The sequence below is a fragment of the Camarhynchus parvulus genome, chromosome 11, assembly GCF_901933205.1.
Source record: "Camarhynchus parvulus chromosome 11, STF_HiC, whole genome shotgun sequence".
NCBI classification, from domain to species: domain Eukaryota; kingdom Metazoa; phylum Chordata; class Aves; order Passeriformes; family Thraupidae; genus Camarhynchus; species Camarhynchus parvulus.
Window position 1 is genome coordinate 1,842,848 of NC_044581.1, and position 17,696 is coordinate 1,860,543.

The following is a 17,696-nucleotide window of genomic DNA, read 5'->3' on the forward strand; positions in this document are numbered from 1 at the left end:
TCCCATCAACATAGAAGGCTTATGGTTATCATTACATTGATTAGTTGTTTTGAGATTTTTGGATGGGATTCCCTGTTCCAGCACATAAAATTTTCCATTGAAAGCAGATTTTGTCATTCTTTGCATGAGATACAGTGGTTAGTGTTAACATGCAACCAAAAATTTTATGCAGGCAAATAAACTGACTTCCTTTTCTTTGGGCTGCCTTCCAAAGCCCTGGTTTTAATATCTAATGTACAAAAGTCCCAGAACACTGCTTTATATTAAAAGCATGAGCCAGAAATGTCCTCAGAGAACACTCCTGAGGTCAGGATTTTTCATTTGTTATCCAGGCCTCCATACCTAGATGGAAATATGGAATCACCTACAGCACATTTCATGTCTGCAGAGGAAAACACTTCAGGAACAGCATTTAGCACGTCCCACTGACTGGTGTGAACGCATTGGGAAGGATTTAGTCACTTGATTCCTCCTAGGAACAACAACTGCAAGGATATTTGGACTTTCTCCTCAAAGAACTGAGAGTGGTAAAATACAAAATTCCAGCACAAAGCTGCAGGAGCTGAAGCCATGGGGGTGGACAGAAAGCAGAGTTAGGTGGGATTTTAGGAATTAATTGTTCCCTGTGAGTGTGGGGAGGCTCCCAGAGCAGCTGTGGCTGCCCCTGGATCCCTGGAAGTGCCCAAGGCCAGGCTGGAATAAGCTGGGACAGTGGAAGGTATCAGGGGTGGAATTAGATGAACTTCAAAGTCCTTTCCACCCAAACCATTGCAGGATTCTACTGCAATTCTCAGCACCTCAGCAAAGCCAGGCAGCCAAACTAAAATTCACCTTGGAAACCAAGAGGGATTTATGATCTGGGGGGAAGGTTTGGTTTGTACCTGAGCCACTGTAGGAGGAGGATGAGGGGGTTCTCCTGGAGAAGCTTTTCACAGCCAGGCTCTGGCCTCTCTGCTTCCTCCTCCAGGCTGTCCTGCACTTGGAGTCGATGCTCTGCTTGATGCGGTACCAGTCTGACTCTGTGATGCCAAACTTGTAAAACAGGTGGCCTGGAATGGTGGAAAATGAGATAATTGTAGAAATACAGCAGAATATACCATAGAAATACCTTAGAAATGCCATAGAATAAAACAGACACTGTGAAGAGAGAAATGGAAATAGAAAGAAGTTTAAAAGGATGGCTTTACAGAAAAGACTGGATACTTTGGAGAAGTAAAATTATGGAAGATGCATTTCAGTAGGACCCACAAGGGTTAATTTTAGATGACTGGCTTTAAGGCTCCTACAGCATGATGTGGCTAAAGCTGATAGGCCAAAAAACACTTAAAATGTAATTAGGAAATAGTTAACTCCTAATTGTGATGGTGTGAATTATAACATCTGTATTGTTTCACCCTTCTCATGAGACTGAAAATGGAATAAAGGTTTTTAAAACACCTCTCAGTTGCCCCATATCTAGGTCAGAAAGGGGCTTAATCTGACAATAATAATCAACACAAACCTGTATTTTCCAGAAAACACAGAGGGGACACACCCAGTCCCACACAGCAGGCTCTGCACCTGGGCAAAAGCTGAGCAGTGACAGGACTTCTTCAACAAAACTTATTCCCAAAAGTCAGTGATTGTTCACCTGCACAGTTCTGGATGTAAAAATGCCAGGAATTTTAAAAATGTAAAATGTGCATGGAATTTTATCAGCTGCACTGGGGTCTGTGGAAGCTGCACTGTTACAAACCAAGAGGATCCAGCTCTCCAGAGGCAAAGCTGGAGCAGGGATTATTCCTCACTGACAGTACCCCTCAATAAGTGTGACTGTACAAAACTGCCTCCTGCTGAAGAAGGAAAATGCAGAAAACTCCATATAGAGAAAAAAAAAATCAACTCTTTTAAAGTTCAGTTCAAAACTGACCCAAATCCAGTAAAAAACAGCCCAAAATGAGGATCCTCTGCAGAGCTGCTCCCAGAATTCAGGCACTTTAGAAGCCTCAGGATGAACTTTGCAGCCCCTGGTGCTGAGTTGCCAAAGTGTTCCATAAACACAATGAGGAGTGGCTTTAAAGCTGGGAATTTAACTGGGAATGTTGTGCACTGTCAGCTTGAATTATTCCACACTTTTACCATTTCATTGGAGCTTTTGAGGGGTTTGGATTTTCCTAAAGCACCAACACTGGAGAGCAAAAAACTCCAAGGCCCCCACCCCAGCTGCAGAATGAAAAAAACCACCTGAAAAATCCATTATTTGCCAATCTGAAAAAGAGGGAGGTGGATTTTTACATGGACAGGACAAGGAGGATGGCTTCAAACTGACAAAGAAAAGGGGTAAGTGGGATTTTGGGAAGGAATTCCTCCCTGTGAGGGCGGGGAGGGGCTGGGATGGAATTCCCAGAGCAGCTGTGGCTGTCCCCTGGATCCCTGGGAGTGTCCAAGGCCAGGCTGGAGTACCCTGGGACAGGGCAGGTGTCTCTGCCCATGGCAAGGATGGAATTAAATGAACTTTAAGGTCCTTCCCACCCAAACCATCTCAGGATTCTCTGATCCAAACCCCCTAAATTCAACCAGAGCTCTCTGAACATTTAATATGTTAATACTCCAAACCCTCAGTAATTCAGAATTCAAAGGTGCAACAGTGAACAAGCCAAGGCTGCCAGAGATGCTTTTACTCCACAGGGCAAAGCTTCAAGAATCTCTAAAATTCTCATTTTCCTTTTCCTACCCTGCAAAGTAAAATAATCTTTTCCACTTTTCCACTTACTGGGCTTTCCATCTTCCTCTCAGATGGGCTCCTAATCCTGTGAAGGACTTGCCTAAGCTGTTGTATATAGAACCTAAAGAACAGGATATGGGCTGCTCCTGCAAGACAAATGATTTGAAGCCTGGAGCCACAAAATTCCAGGTTTGCACAAACTAAAAGCTCCACAGCTTCCTCTGCATTACAAATGAGCCCAGAGTCCTCAAAGCCTGAAATCTGCAGGCTCTAACAGAGCCAAGTGGAGAACTGGATCTCTTGTGGCATCATTTTTTAAAATAAAATTTCTTTTTTCAATGCTTTAATTATTTTTTGTAGGAGCAATTTGAAATAAAGAAAAGAACACACAGGAAGAAAACACTGGACCCCAAAATCTGCTTCAAAAGTGCTTTGAAGTCCCCCAAGATTTCCCACTTCTAAAGTGACAGCAAGAACCCAGAGAAGTTTACAGTCCTGTGTGGTATCCCCAAAGTAGGAAAGGAGGAAAATGGGCTGAAATTCCAATTTGCTGCTGTGCAGGGTTCCTTTCCATGGGTGTCAGCAAAAGCAGAGAACAGAATGAATTTCAGATGTAAAATCTGTGCAGTCACTGTCACAATCTAAAACGCTGTTTTACAACCAGGTCCTGGGCAAGACATTTCCTACCAGGAAAAATCTCAACCTAAAGGCACTGGAGGAGTTTTTAAGCAGATAAAAAATTCCCAATGGCATTAAAAACATGATTTACCTGCAGGAGAGAGAGAAATCCCCCAAATGTGCACACAATAATAGCAGAGTGGAGCGTGCTGAGTGCTCCCTACCCACAAATGATTGCAGGCAGGAGAGCTCCCAGCTGCCTCACCCCCAGCATGTCCCACTCCCAACCCACCCAAAAATCAGGATATTGGAAATGAGACCTCTCACTTGGGGAAATCCATAGGAGAGAAAAGGCAGGAATGCTCCAGGGAGAAGGGATTTGAGGGTTTTTTGGATCATTTACTCTCCAAAGCTGCATAAAACACTGATATTTTACACAGCACAGCATCCATGAGCCACAGAACAGCACAGAAAAAATCCAGGCAGGAATATAAATCAGCACTTGGACCAAAAGACAATGATTTGGAAGATGGATGCCCATAAAAGAAAAGTACAGGATTTAGATAATTTAAGACTGGCTGAGTGGGTTTTTAGTGATCTTTTCATGAATGGTGCCTCAAAAAAAAGATGTCCTTATTTTAAAACAATAAAAACCCAAAGTTTGCTTTTTTGGGGGGAGGAATCTCATTTCCTGAAGGAAGCTTTCCATAAAAAACACACCAGAGACTTAAAAATAATTCAGTGATTTCATAAATTGCAGGAGTTGGGGTGATTTATACAGACAGAGAGATCCTGGCTGCAGCTTGGGAGACAAAAAGGGCTGCAAAGAGAATTCAGGGAGCCACAGGGGAGAAAAGAGGAAATCGAGGATCAACATTCCAATCTTAGCAAGGAAAAGCTCAGGAAGGAAAAAATCAGGAAAATTCAAGTCAGCTCTCAAAGGCAACAGGTGCAGCAGGGATCAGAGACACGGGGAGAGAGCTGGGGGAGTTCAATTAAAATTAAAAAGAGCAACACAAGCAGCTCTGAAATAAATCTTTCTGTGGTTTTAAAAGGAAATAAAAACTAGGAAATGCAAAGGAAAAAAAGATTTGATTTGGTACAAACACAGAGGTGGAGTCTGAAATGATTCAACACTCCCAAATTTTTGGAGGATCTGCTGTACAAAATCAGGAGAGAAAGGGTTGGAGTTTCCTAAAAACTAGAATTAATTATAAATTAAGAAAATCCCAGGAAAACCACATTTCTGAGGAAGTAATCCTCATTTTCTGAAAGGTCAGAAGTCAAGGAGCAAAAGACAAAATAATCCCCACAGAACATGAAACTGTAAAGAAATGAAATTAGGAACAAATTGAGGAGGAAGAGATCAAACCCAGACATGAAATATTCCATCCTCATCCCACATTCAGAACCAGCTCCTAAAAACCAAACTCCATGGCAGGAGTTTCATTTGCACACCTTGAGTTTCTGCTGCTTCCCATTCTCCAGGAATCACAGATTTCCTTGGAAAATTCTAAGGTAAATCAGGATCTTCATGGACATGGCAGAGTTAGGCTGAGGTGGCCCAGAAATTCCTGCTGGTTTTGGTGCATTTGGAAAGATTTGGGAAAGTGCAGCACAGAATCCAACAGCCACGTGCATAAAATACAAATATATTTCTATTAATACAGAATCCAAGCAGATTTGGGTCACTGCTCCTTCACTTTCCAATTCCCTCTAATTTTTAAAACCTAAAGAAAAATACCAGGGTAGGGAATTCATCTTTAAATGATGAACAGAATAATTTTAAATTGACAGGAACATGATGGATCCTACAAGAAACAAAGGCTCCTGCCTGCTCAGAGAGGAGAAGGGGCTGATTTTTTGGGGCTTTGGCTCCCAAAATTCATTTTTTCTCAGCAGGGTCATACATTTGGAGTCTTTTTGATTAAACCAAGAGCACATGACAGCGAAATCTGCTGCTCCAAACACGGAGGGAGCAGAGGAAAAGCTGAAGCACCTCTGGAATTCCTCCTTGAGCCTTCAGGCTTTGATTCTGCAAAGCTGATGCAGGGCTTGCCCTGCCCATATTGAAATCATTGGAAGGCAGGAATTGTTTACTCCTTTGACAGCTGGGGGATGATTTCCACAGCTGAGAGCCACTTCCCCCTGCTCAGTTTGGGATGTTTAGGTTTGGGATGCAGGAGAGGAGGGGTGCCAGAGCTTTGGAGGCTCCTCCAACGTCACATGCCTGGAAAATCCAGCCTGGCACCAAAAATTCCCTTTCCAGGACATTGCTCTGATCCACAACGTCCAAAAAGAGACAGGAGGAGCTGCTGGGAACTTGGGGAGAGGGAGGAGAGAAGGCAAATTCAGCTACCATGACATTAACTCTGTTCATTAATATTTATTTAGGATATTTATCTGAATAGTTCATCTTTAACAAGCCACAGATTCAGAGGAGACATGAAAATTTAAGTTATTTTGAATGCCTTTGTTCTTCGAATTAAAAGAACCCCACCAGAAGTTTTAAAAATGAAAAATTAATGTTAATTGGGATCTAGAGTCTCCAAATTCCACCAAGGGATCCTGTTCCAGAGCAGGAGAGCTCCTCCACTCAGTCACACCTCAGCACCTCTCTGGAAGAGCAGCCAGGCTATTTTTACCTATTTTACAGCAAGCAGAACCTGGTTTATTCTGATTTATGGAAGAAGCCATCAGCATTCAAATATTGCCATCTAGTGGGGTGTCAAATTCCCAGTGTGGCAGGAAAAGATGGATTTTTATCTGCTCCTGGGTTTGCTCCATCCCAACTCCCCACAGGACACAGCGAGTGCTCTGAAAGATTCTGGAGCTGCAGGAGCAGGGCAGGGAGGCTGGGGTGAATGAATTAATTAATCCCTGCAGAATTAATTAATCCATGCAGGAACAGAATATTTGTGATGTTCCTGGAATTCCACATGTTACAGAATTCCCTTTCCTGATGGTGACAGAATATCCACTGCTGTTAAATAACCAGAGTACAATTATTATAAATTAATCAATCAACCCCTACAAGAAAATAATTCTGGACCAAAGTACAATTATTATAAATTAATCAATCAATCCCTACGAGAACATAATTCTGGACCAAACAAAGGGTTTATAACCTGAAAAGAGAAAACTCTTCCTGTTCTGTACTCCAGGTCCCAAGTTACACCAGAGTGATGCCATTGGACAAATGGCATTTGCTTCTAGTTCCTTCCATCACTTTTAAAATAAAAATCCTACATTTATTCCTATTTTGTCTCCCAGTTTTAAAAGAGAAGACAACAGCTGCAGCAGCAACCTTCCCAAAGAGCCCATCTTCAAACTTGCCCTTTTTCCTCTTTCCACACCCCTGAAGGAGCCCTGGAAAAGCTGGTTCTGTGTGCCCAGGCTCAGCACTGTGCTCCTGCCTGTGCAGCAGTGCAGACCTGCTCACTCCAGCACGCACTCCAACCAAGCCTGGCCAAAAGGGAGAAGCACTGAGGGATGGAAGGAGTGTGGAAACACATGGTCCAAGTGACCTCATACATTCATTTTCTGGTTTCTGGAGAGCCCGGCACTCACCAGTGCCCGACAGCACATCACACACAGTGGAGTTACAGCAGTGGGGACTGACAGCCCCACCACGGCTTTGCCAGGAATGGAAAATTGAATTCTTCACTTGTCTAACACAAGGACAAGAAGAGGAGTGTGAGGAAGAGAGAGAAAACACACAATTTATTTTCTTTCCCCAAAATTGCTGCCTTTTTTTTTCAGTTTATTAACAGGGCCTGGCCAGGAAAATAATTGAAATCAAGAGAAGTGCCCAGGAAAGAAGCAAACTGCAGGCAGCAGCGAGTTCCAGCTGAAAGCAAGGCCGGCACTGATGCCATGGATGAGAACTGTGGTGCTGAGATAAACTCAATGGGTTCTCCCATTATCTTCTTGCCTGGCCTCAAACGAGGTTATCAGTGCCCTGCATGTGGCAGCATTTAATTGATTCACAAAGCAGCAGCTCTGTGGAGCTGGAGCCAGGCTCGTGCAGCTCTGAGGGACACAATGTGTGAGAGCAGCAGCAGCACGAGGCCAACAGAAATTAAAGCTCTTCAGACAGGAGAAAAAGCCCAACAGAAAGGATTTCTTCCACTTCTTGCTTTTTAAAGATGTGCTGAACTCTCAGACTTTGCTCCTGAGGAGCAGAGAGCTCCGCAGCTCTGCAGCCTCTCTGGTTTTGTCCCCAGCAGGTGACACCACCTTCCCAACAGAGCCAGCCCAGCTCCAGGGGGAGCAGAGCCCCTGGCAAGGCTCAGAGCCCAGGCTGTGACAGCACAAAGCTCAGCAGGACCTGCACAATTCCCCCAATCTGCCATGGGCATGCTGCTGCAGAATTGGCTCAACTCAACCCTTCCACCTCAAAGGGAACCTGGCCTCCCCCGAGCCATGCTGAGGAGCACAGAGCTCAGCAGGACGTGCACAATTCCCCCAATTCCACCCCAAAGGGAACCTGCCCTCCACCTGGGCCATGCTGAGGAGCACAGAGCTCAGCAGGACCTGCACAATTCCCCCAGTCTGCCATGGGCACAGTCAACCCTTCCACCCAAAGGGAACCTGGCCTCCCCCGAGCCATGCTGAAGAGCAGGGGTGTCCCACAGGGTGACTGAGCACCTGGAGCAGTGCAGGGTGTCCTGGAAGGACAGACTCCAGTCCCTTCCAAAGCAAACAGTTCCAGGGTGCTGTGATAACACCACAGAACAGCCTGCAGTCACTCTGTATTTCCCAAGAACTGCAGCCCGTGGTATTTAACACTGGGAGAAGAAAATGTTGGCAAAAAGGATTTCCAGGGACCACAGGATTAGCTCATCCAGCAGACACAAACCACAGGACTCCTGTTCAGCCTGAACAGGAGTTCTTATCCTATAGCCTGAGGAACCCTGGGCTGGGGCCAGCAGCTCAGGGATGCTCAGGAAATCGCTGGGATGAGCTCTGCCACTGCCCCAAACCTCCAGAGCATCCATGGCTGGTTCCTGAGGGAGCTGGGGAGGGACTGAACCAACAATTACCAACATCCCAATCACAGAAATCACCTCTTTCTGCTGCTGATGAAATGTTAAAGACACAGGATAAAATGCCAATTTGGATCATTTTTCCTCAGGCTCTCCAGCAGTCTCCAGATGGAATCCAAGGTTTGGATGCACCTCTACAAGTGCTGATGTTCAGGACTGTGGCATGTTGGTGTGACACTTTCAAACCATGGGATGTTATTCAATACTCTGACAGCCAGCCATACTCTGAATATTGTGGGATATTCAGAAATGAGACACGAGAAGCTCAAAATTATAAACAGGAAATGAAAGGAAGACAAAATATGCCAAAAAAGCATACAAATATTAGGAAGGAAAGAAGAAAAAGAGGAAAAATTGGTAGAGTTAATTAAAATGCAGTAATAAAAAAGGCTTTTGGAAGTGGGAAAGTGAAAGAATAGAAAATATTGATGATAGTCTGTATTTATAGTGCATGTCCTCAGTAACTGCAATGTTTGTTTAGAGCACCTGAAGGAGACAGAAGCTGGAGAGAAATTATTTCCAGGGGTCTGGAGGGGCAGGACACAAGGGATGGCCTCCCACTGCCAGAGACAGGGTTAGGTGGGATTTTGGGAAGGAATCATTCCCTGGGAAGGGTGAAGAGGCTCTGGAATGGATTCCCAGAGCAGCTGTGGCTGCCCCTGCATCCCTGGCAGTGCCCAAGGCCAGGCTGGACAGGGCTTGGAGCAGCCTGGGACAGTGGAAGGTGTCCCTGCCATGGCAGGGGGTGGCATGGGATCTTTAAAATATAACTATAAATATACATATCACTATAAATATATATATATATATATATATAAACACTGTAAATATAAACATACAAATATAAATACATAAATACAAAACATAACTATAAAGAATTGGTGAACACAGCCCAAACCACTCCAGGATTCCATGATAAACATCTTAAAAAACAGCACCAGCCTGGACTGTCCTACAAAGCATCCTCTGGTGAGAAACATCTGAGCTCAGCTCATCCATGAGAACTTCCTGCCCTTCCTCCGGTATTTCCAAGCAGGATAATCCCCAAGAAGGACAGAAATGTGATCTATTTGTGTTTATCCTGCTGTTATTAAGCTCAGACTCCCCATGAAAAGCTGGAGCAGCAGGGCTGAGCTCCCCACACGTTTTCCACACCACCAGAGGCAGCTCCAAGCAGCCCAACCTGCCTGGGCTGTGGGCAGCAACATTTCTATTCCTATTTCTATTCCTATTTCTCTTTCTCTCTCCATACATAAACTCATCCCACTGCCATCAATTCCACAGCCAAATGTGGTTCCTATTAAGCAGCCATGTGTGGGCTGCAGCTCCAGAGCTGGTGTGTGGATTTTTGGGAAGCAGAGCCAGTGTTTAATTCCATTTGGCCTCTGCTGAGGACACAAGTCCTTTCAGAGTGTATTAACATCTCTTTCAACTCCTGCAGTAGAAGTGCTCCCATCCCTACTGCAAGAAATGTTTTATAGAACAGGAGCAGCAAGCTTTGATGAGGGATTTCTTTCTGTGCTGTGTTTTTGCGGCTTAAAAAGCGAAGTTATTTGGCATTTGAAGCAGAAAATGCATCATTCCGAATTAAAAATCAGATTTTATCATTAGGTATTCTCAGATAACACTTTGTTTTATGGTATTTAAAAGACAGGGATGCATTCTGGATGAAATTAAAGGGAAATGGGCAAAATTCACTCTATGAGAGTGGAAGCAGATGGGAAAATTCACCCAAAGTTTTCAGCACAGTTTCCTCCCCTCTGTGAGCACTGGAGGGTTTGGGTGGGGGATTGAAGTTTTGAGGTTTTTTCTCAGCAACAATCTTGTCCCTAACAAGAGAGTTATTTCCACATGCATGAATCATCCCCTGAGCAACAGATGCTGTCTGGAGCAAAAATAAGAATTTTGGGGTACAATAATAGAAGGGCACAGGTTCCCCTTAATGCAATTCATGAGTTTGGATTCCTCCACTCAGCCAGAAATTCTGCATTAAATGTGCATGTTCTGATCTTCCATCCTCTTGGAACAATTAACCAGAACTGACAAATAAGTGGGAAAATGATTGGTGAGAGTCTGCAAAAACCCATGGGCAGAGCAAGGGGCTTGCACAGAAATAACACACAAAGTTACACACAATAATATATAAAATATGTGTATATATAAATATATATTATAAGTAACTAATCTTATTTTGTTTTCATTTAGTTACTTTGATTATTTTGAAGAATACGAACTACTGATAAATTTTCTTTTCTGAGCTTCAGAAATCCTCCCTCCACTTCTTCCAGCATGCCATGGAAAATCATCTTTTCTATTACACCATTTCTTATAATTGCAAAATTCTGAATTTGGGAATCTGTTTTTTCCAACTTGCTCGTGGAAATTGCTGCAAAATCTCCAAAGAGCTAAACCTGTATTTTCTGTTAGGCAAAGAAAATTACAACTGAGGATGTTCTTGGATTGTATTTCACCAGCAAAAGTCTCCATTTTTAGCAGGGCTGAGGTAATGTGCTATTTAATGACATAGATTGTGTTTAAATCATTCTGGTTTCTTGCCCAAAAGCTCTCCTCAGTACCACTGCCACCCCACAAGCAAATTCCTACCACAAGTGAAAATTTAGACTTCCAAAGATAAACTTTCCCCTCCTTTTGTGGTAAACCCTGTGCAGAGCATCAAGAATTTTTAATAAACACACATCTCTTCATTTTCTATACTTTCTGCATATTACACAAAATACTTTCTCTATTAAATACAGATTTGCTTGGTGTTTTTGTTATAGAAAAAAAAAAGATGGAATATCTTTCCACTGACAAACTGCAAGAAACCTGAAACGAAAGGAAAAACAAAATCCTTTCTATTTCCTTGGGCTCCTCTGGCTGTGACTGGCACGGGCCAGGCTGATGACATTGGATTTTTCATTTCTGGTTGAATTAAGTCATCAAAGCATCATTGGATCACAGCAGAAGCAAATCCCACTGTGGGGACCAGCCCTGAGGGGGTTCCCATGCCAGGGACGCTTGGGTTTGGGGGGATTTTCTGGGAGAACACCTCAGGGGTGAAAAGCAGATGTGTGTGGACAGAGAAAGGGGGTTTGGGATGGCAGGGATGGAATCATGGCACAAACTCTTGAGTGTGGGCACAATCCCATCCTCGAGAGCTGAGTGCTCCACATTCCTCACCAGGCTGCTGAATCCAACTCCACTCCCACTTAATTACTGCCAGTGATGACACATGAGGTTATTAAGTGAAATCATCATTCCTGGACCACTGTTCTCACTGTTACATTTGCTGCTCCATCAAGTTCTCCTGTGTTTTTCTTTGCTGGTTGCCACAGGATTCTTTGTCCTTGCTGGTAGCAGATCAACATTTCACTGCCCAAACCAGACTTCTCTGGCCAGATCCACACAGGGTCTATTTTTTCCAGAAATCCCTAGTTTTTTATGGCCTGGCTCCCAAAAGAAAACAACACAGCAGCCAACAGCAGGAAGGAGTGAAGTTGTTTCAGATACCTGGATCCCAAACCATGCTCGTATCACCAGTCAGACACTGATTGCTGCTCATGATCCCCTGCTCTCACATCTGTGCCATCACAGACCTTCTCCAGCTGCAGGGATCACTTCCATAATCCAGTATTTTCATGGTCAGAATGCCTCACAGAAATGACATAATCCCCAGCTTGAGCACTTGGTCACATGGACACATTCCTTCCCCATGCTCACATTGGCAAACATCTCATCTTCCTCCACAACCAGTTACAAACTGACCCATGTGATTTGTGCGCTCACATTTGAGGGATGGGAAAAGAACTGCCTGGGAATTGCTTTAACACTGGTGCAAGATCCATTTCTTAGTGTTTCTAAAAGCTTTTAACAAAAAACTATGTTTTAATAGCAACATCATTGACACTGATGAGATCAGCAGACAAGGCGACTTTGGAGATCAGCATTAATTTGAATTACCATCTCTCTTAAAAATACATATTTAATGTGTTTGTAAAAGAAGCCCAAAGTCTTCTGCTTCGGGTAAAGAATGAAGCAAAAATTGCCCTAATGAAGCCACCTGAGTGGATTAGATTTGGTTTTCAATTTCCCCAAAAATAGCCTGAAAACCACTGGAAACAGCAGCAGGTAAAAGGAACGTGTTTTCTGCCATCACCAACACCATTCACATTTCCTTCCTTGTAACTATCCCACAGCCACTTCTCCAAACAGCAACCCAAATAATCCCTGACCTGTTCCTAAGCCTTACCTGGAGTTTCAAATTGCCAATTCCATACAAAATTCACCAGTAGGACAAATTATTCCCACTCCAGATCCACTGGTGACTACACAAAATGTGACTATAAAGAATCTGGTAACAACAAGACCTCCAGGTTTATTAGAATCCACTTCAAGGATCCCTCCTGGGCCTGCCCAGACAGCCCAACAATCCCAGCCTGTCCCTGGGAGCGGTGTCAGAACACTCCTGGAGCTCTGGCAGCCTCAGGGCTGTGCCCATTCCCTGACTGCAGTGCTCAACCACCACCTGGCAGAAGAAACTCCTCCCAAAACCCTGGTTATGAGAGTTTCTTGGAAATAAAGCACAGGGAACAGACTTGGCTGTCCTCAATGTATTCACTAGCAGTCACCACAGCAGAACACGATGCTCACGTCCAGATTCCTCTTTTCATTTCAAACCAGTGGCTGTGCCTTTGTTCTACATGAAACCACATTTGATTCCTTTGAAATTAACAAATATTGTGCCTTTAACACAAATAATATCAGTTCACAGCTCCGTAACAGCTTAAATAATCCAAAGACCAGTGCACATGGAGCACACAGAAACCCAACAGTGTCCTGCCATTCCTGCTGTGAACCCAGATTTTATGATCCTGAGATTGCCAACTTTTCCCATCACAATCTAAGCAAGTCTTTTGAAAAAAACAGACATAAATGGGAAGTCAAAAACTATGGTTCAAGACCGTGCTGGTCTGAGCACTTGAACAGTATTGAAATTTGTGTTACTAATTATTTCTGCAATATTTACTACACTCACAGCTGGCGATTGCACAGATGTCAGAATTCAGAATAAAAGACTGAGGAATTTCTGGTGAATACCCACCAAGTGAAGTAAACCAGCCCTTTAGGATTTCTTCCTAAAACCCCTAAACCTTCTTCATAAACAAAAACCACCAGAACATCTCACCACACATCAAGCACACTCTAAAAATCTCATTTAACCCATCCATTTCAGCCTTATCCACACGTCCAACTCCCCGGTTTCACTCACAGCGAATCCCGTAGATCATGAGAGGATCCAGCTGCTTCTTGCCGTGCTTGCCCTGGCCCGAGAGGTTGGAGATGGCCTGGATCTCCCTGTGGAAGAGGTAATCCAGCAAGGTCAGGGCCATCTTCTCGGCCGTGCGGCAGTTGGTGCTGATGTGCAGCATGTCTGCGGGCGTGATGGGGCAGCGCACGCGCATCTCGGGGTTGTTCTCGTCGCCCAGCCATGTCCCGTTGGGGTAATCCTCTGAAACACACATGGGCAAGGGTGAACAGGGAGATAGGCTGGGGGAATCCTCTGAAACACACGTGGGCAAAGGCTGAGCAAGGCTGGGGAAATCCTCTGAAACACACACGGGCAAAGGCTGAGCAAGGAACAGGCTGGGATAATCCTCTGAAACACACATGGGGCAATGGTGAGCAGGGAGGCAGGCTCAGGACACAGCCAAGATTGCTCAAGTTTGCATCCTCTCCCCCACTTTGCCTCCTGGTGTCCGTGGGCTTTCCCAGCGGAGCGCAGTGGGATCGTGAGAGTGGCCACTGAGAGAAAGAAACCCAAATTCACCCAGCAGTGACCAAAAGTTATTGTTGTTCATGTTCCAACCTACAGAGCGACTGGTGAGGCCAGTCCAGGTGTCCAGCTCACTCTCAGAGATCTCTTTTATTGAGAAACCACTCCAGGCCCAGTGCTCTCATCCCCTAAAAATGAAGGTTACTGCAGCTCTGGGATATTCTCAAAGCACAGCAAATTTCAAGCAGTCAACAGCTTTGAACCTTGTTTTTCCTAACCCCAAACCCATGAGATTAAAGCAAGGTTAAGCAAGATTATAGATTTAGGAAATTATAATCAAGTGAGCACTAACCTGTTTAATCATTTAAAAGGAATACATCAAGCAACTACAATAATTTAAGATGTAACCAGAGATCCTAAATATAACTTGGGTTTTTCCTCATATTTACTGGCTATATTATTTTCTAAATAATAGTTTCCTAAGGAACAGGCCCAGCAGAAGGATAATTATTCAATCACTAATCATCTTCCCTCTTATTCAAATAGGAGACCATCAGCTCTACCTACCTACACACACAGTCAATATATTAAGAAGCTTTTTTATTTTTTTCCCAGTTTGTTGGGGGGGGAAAGGAACACTAAGGATTAAGTTAAATAAATAAATTGAATTCAAAGGAATATTAGGCCCTCACTTCAATTAACCTGTGCAGACAATGCCAAAAGTTGATGGATTCAAGACTAACCAGCAACTGGAACAGAGGTCGGGACCAACCCCACCTCAAGTGGAGGATGGAACACACAGCCAAGGATGAGACTCCCATTCCAGACATAAACCAAACCTCCAGAATTCCTCACACTGCTAATAGGAGCTGGGTAGGAAACACTCCAGCAATATTTCAGTGTCCACTGACATGGACCATTTGGATTTGATTTCCATGTTTGCTCAACTGTGCAGTAAAACAAGGTTTGCTGACTGAGGGGTCACTCAGCCCTTCCACAGAGAGCTTTACAGTAATTTATTGTGAACAGCGTTCAGTTACAATTACATTAATGACTTTTCTTTCATTAAGTGATCTTAGAGCAGAGTTTTGGGATATAGACAAAGTCCCCAATTCCTGGTTTCCATAACCCTTCCAGTCCCCAAAGGAGGTGACAGAACTCAGGTCAAACAGCGTTTCCTTTCCACACCGAGCAGCACCCACAGCAAGCAGCATCTGGATATCCAAATCCTGCCCTGGGATTTATCAGACTCCAAGCCAGAAGAACTCAATAAAATAGAACATAAAAGCAACTCCAAACACTCCAAGCTGCTTTTCCAGCACGACCTTTGGGTTGAGTCACCCCACATGTCAGGGCTGAGTTTGCAGGCTGAGTAACGACAGGATGAGGCAAACGTTGGGTTGTGCAATCCTGATTTATCACTGAGAGCAGCAGATTATCAGCACAAGCACAGCCACACAACCAGGGAATGGCTTGGGCTGGAAGGGACCTTAAAATTCATCTCCTCCACCCCTGCCATGGGCAGGGACACTTTCCACTATCCCAGGGTGCTCAAAGCAGGTCCAGCTGGTCCAGCCTGGCCTTGAGCACTACCAGGGATGCAGGGGCAGCCACAGCTGCTCTGGGCACCCTGGGCCTCCCCACCCTCCCAGGGAAGAATTTCTTCCTTATATTCAGTAACTTGCAAGGAAAACTATTTATTATTGACATATGTAGCAACTCATCCCTCCAATTTTTTTCCTGCTGAAATCAGAACTTCATGCCCCGTCCTGAATATATTTTTATACACTTTGCAAATTGTTTGTATTTTTTTGCCTTAATTTGATCCTTTCTTTTTTTATCCTGAGCCAGGATAGGTCACACTGGCTGCTTTCTGCTCCCAGTACCAGGTGCCATCTGAAAAATAAAGTGGTTTGGATGAGTTGTGCCTTGTTTTGCATGCCACTGTGTCTGGCCTCACCACAAGTCTGGTTACCATTATCAGGGAAAACAACAGGCTGTTCCTCAAGATAAATGGACCGGGTTAGAAAAATTTGGGCAGATCTGGCGAAGCAAAAACATCTCTGGATCAATGTGTACGTTTTTCAAAGAAATTCTAGGAAGCCTGAATAAATTATCCTCCAGCTGATCACATCCTTACTGCCTTACAGCTCACAGGATTGCTGTTGGATATAGGAATTTTTATTCCTTATGGAACACCTTTTGCCTGCAGACTTTTTTAACAAATGTTGTTAACCTACATGAACCAAAGATTTTGTTCAATTTGCAAAATCCTCTCTTTTTTCTGCTGGCACAGAGTCCAGAACATACTGTTTTTACCACATGCAACTGTTCTTTTATTGCTCCCAGCCTGGAAAAAAAGACATTATCTTGTTATTCTGACCTATGACCACAATCCCCCCACTAAATTATCTCTTGCATTTTCCTCCTCCTTTCAAACAGAAAGGGAATTTATTTTATAACCATTTTGCATTAAGCACGACTGAAGTTAACCATGAATCCACTGCAGCTCCGTGAGGGCACAAAAGCTGAATTATTCCTTATTTTAGATCAAAATCATTCCTGCCAGGCTGCCAACACGTCTGGCACTTTGCAAGGAGCAAACACAGGACTGGCACCCAAAAATCTGGTGGACAGAGGAAATCCAGAGCCAGTTCTGAGTCAGGCACAAACACCCTGAGCTCTGGTGTGGGGTAGAGGAGAATGGATAAGGAAGGAGAAAACAGATTTGGAATGGGGTGGAAATTCCCTCTGAGCAATTAAATACATAAACACTATTGACTAAATCTGGATCACTGGAGGCTCCCAGCACTCAAACATCCTTCAATGCATGTAGAATAGTTCTTTAGGTGCATTATCAGGCTTTGGAGGTGATATCTAGGTGGAATCTGTGAGGGAAAGGTTATTTAGTGCATGCACTGTAAAAGGCAGACTCCACCCCCCAGCGCTGCACAGCCATACCCTGCTGCTGCTGCTCCTTAAACACTTCCAAAAACTCAGCCAGTGTCAGCTGGGCAGGAAGGGAGCCCTCAAAGAACACCCTTCCCTTCAGCTCAGTGAAGCACAACTGCACACACTCACCTGGAGCTCAGCCCTTCACACACCTTCTCATTTTGCCCTATTTTTCTTTAATTAACTGAGGAAGAACTTCATGCCCTGGAAGGCGGCAGAGCCCTGGCACAGCTGCCCAGGGACAGTGTGGGGTGTCCCTCTCTGGAGACATCCCAAACCCACCTGGAAGTGTCCCTGCCTGGCACTGGGTGATCTCCAGAGCTCCCTTCCAACCATTCCCTGATTCTGTGAATTTTCCTGAGGACCCTGCTGCCCTTTCAGGGGAAAGGAGCTTCCTTGCCCTTTTTACACCAAATATCAGATCACCTCTGATCATTTCTCCTCCCACTGTAGAAAGCCCTGCCAGCTTTATCAAAGTTCCTTTCTGCATTCACAACCCCATTCCCCCCCCCCACCAATTTCTAGTTCCTCTCCATTGTTCTTTTTCCAACATCACAAAATTTGCCTTTATCTCCATTCTACTGAACCCAGTTTGCTTTCC

General features: G+C 44.3%; 1 protein-coding gene across 3 annotated transcripts in view; it reads right to left on the reverse strand.

The window, feature by feature from the left end:
• BANP (BTG3 associated nuclear protein) overlaps positions 1-17,696 on the reverse strand; it is a 110,067-nt gene that overhangs the window by 59,722 nt on the left and 32,649 nt on the right. For all 3 annotated transcript variants that reach the window (XM_030956306.1, XM_030956307.1, XM_030956305.1), the window contains exons 7-8: positions 13,640-13,879; positions 882-1,049 (exon numbers count right to left, since the gene is read on the reverse strand). In XM_030956306.1, coding sequence (XP_030812166.1) covers positions 882-1,049; positions 13,640-13,879 — 408 coding nt within the window. The remainder of the gene's footprint in view (positions 1-881; positions 1,050-13,639; positions 13,880-17,696) is intronic.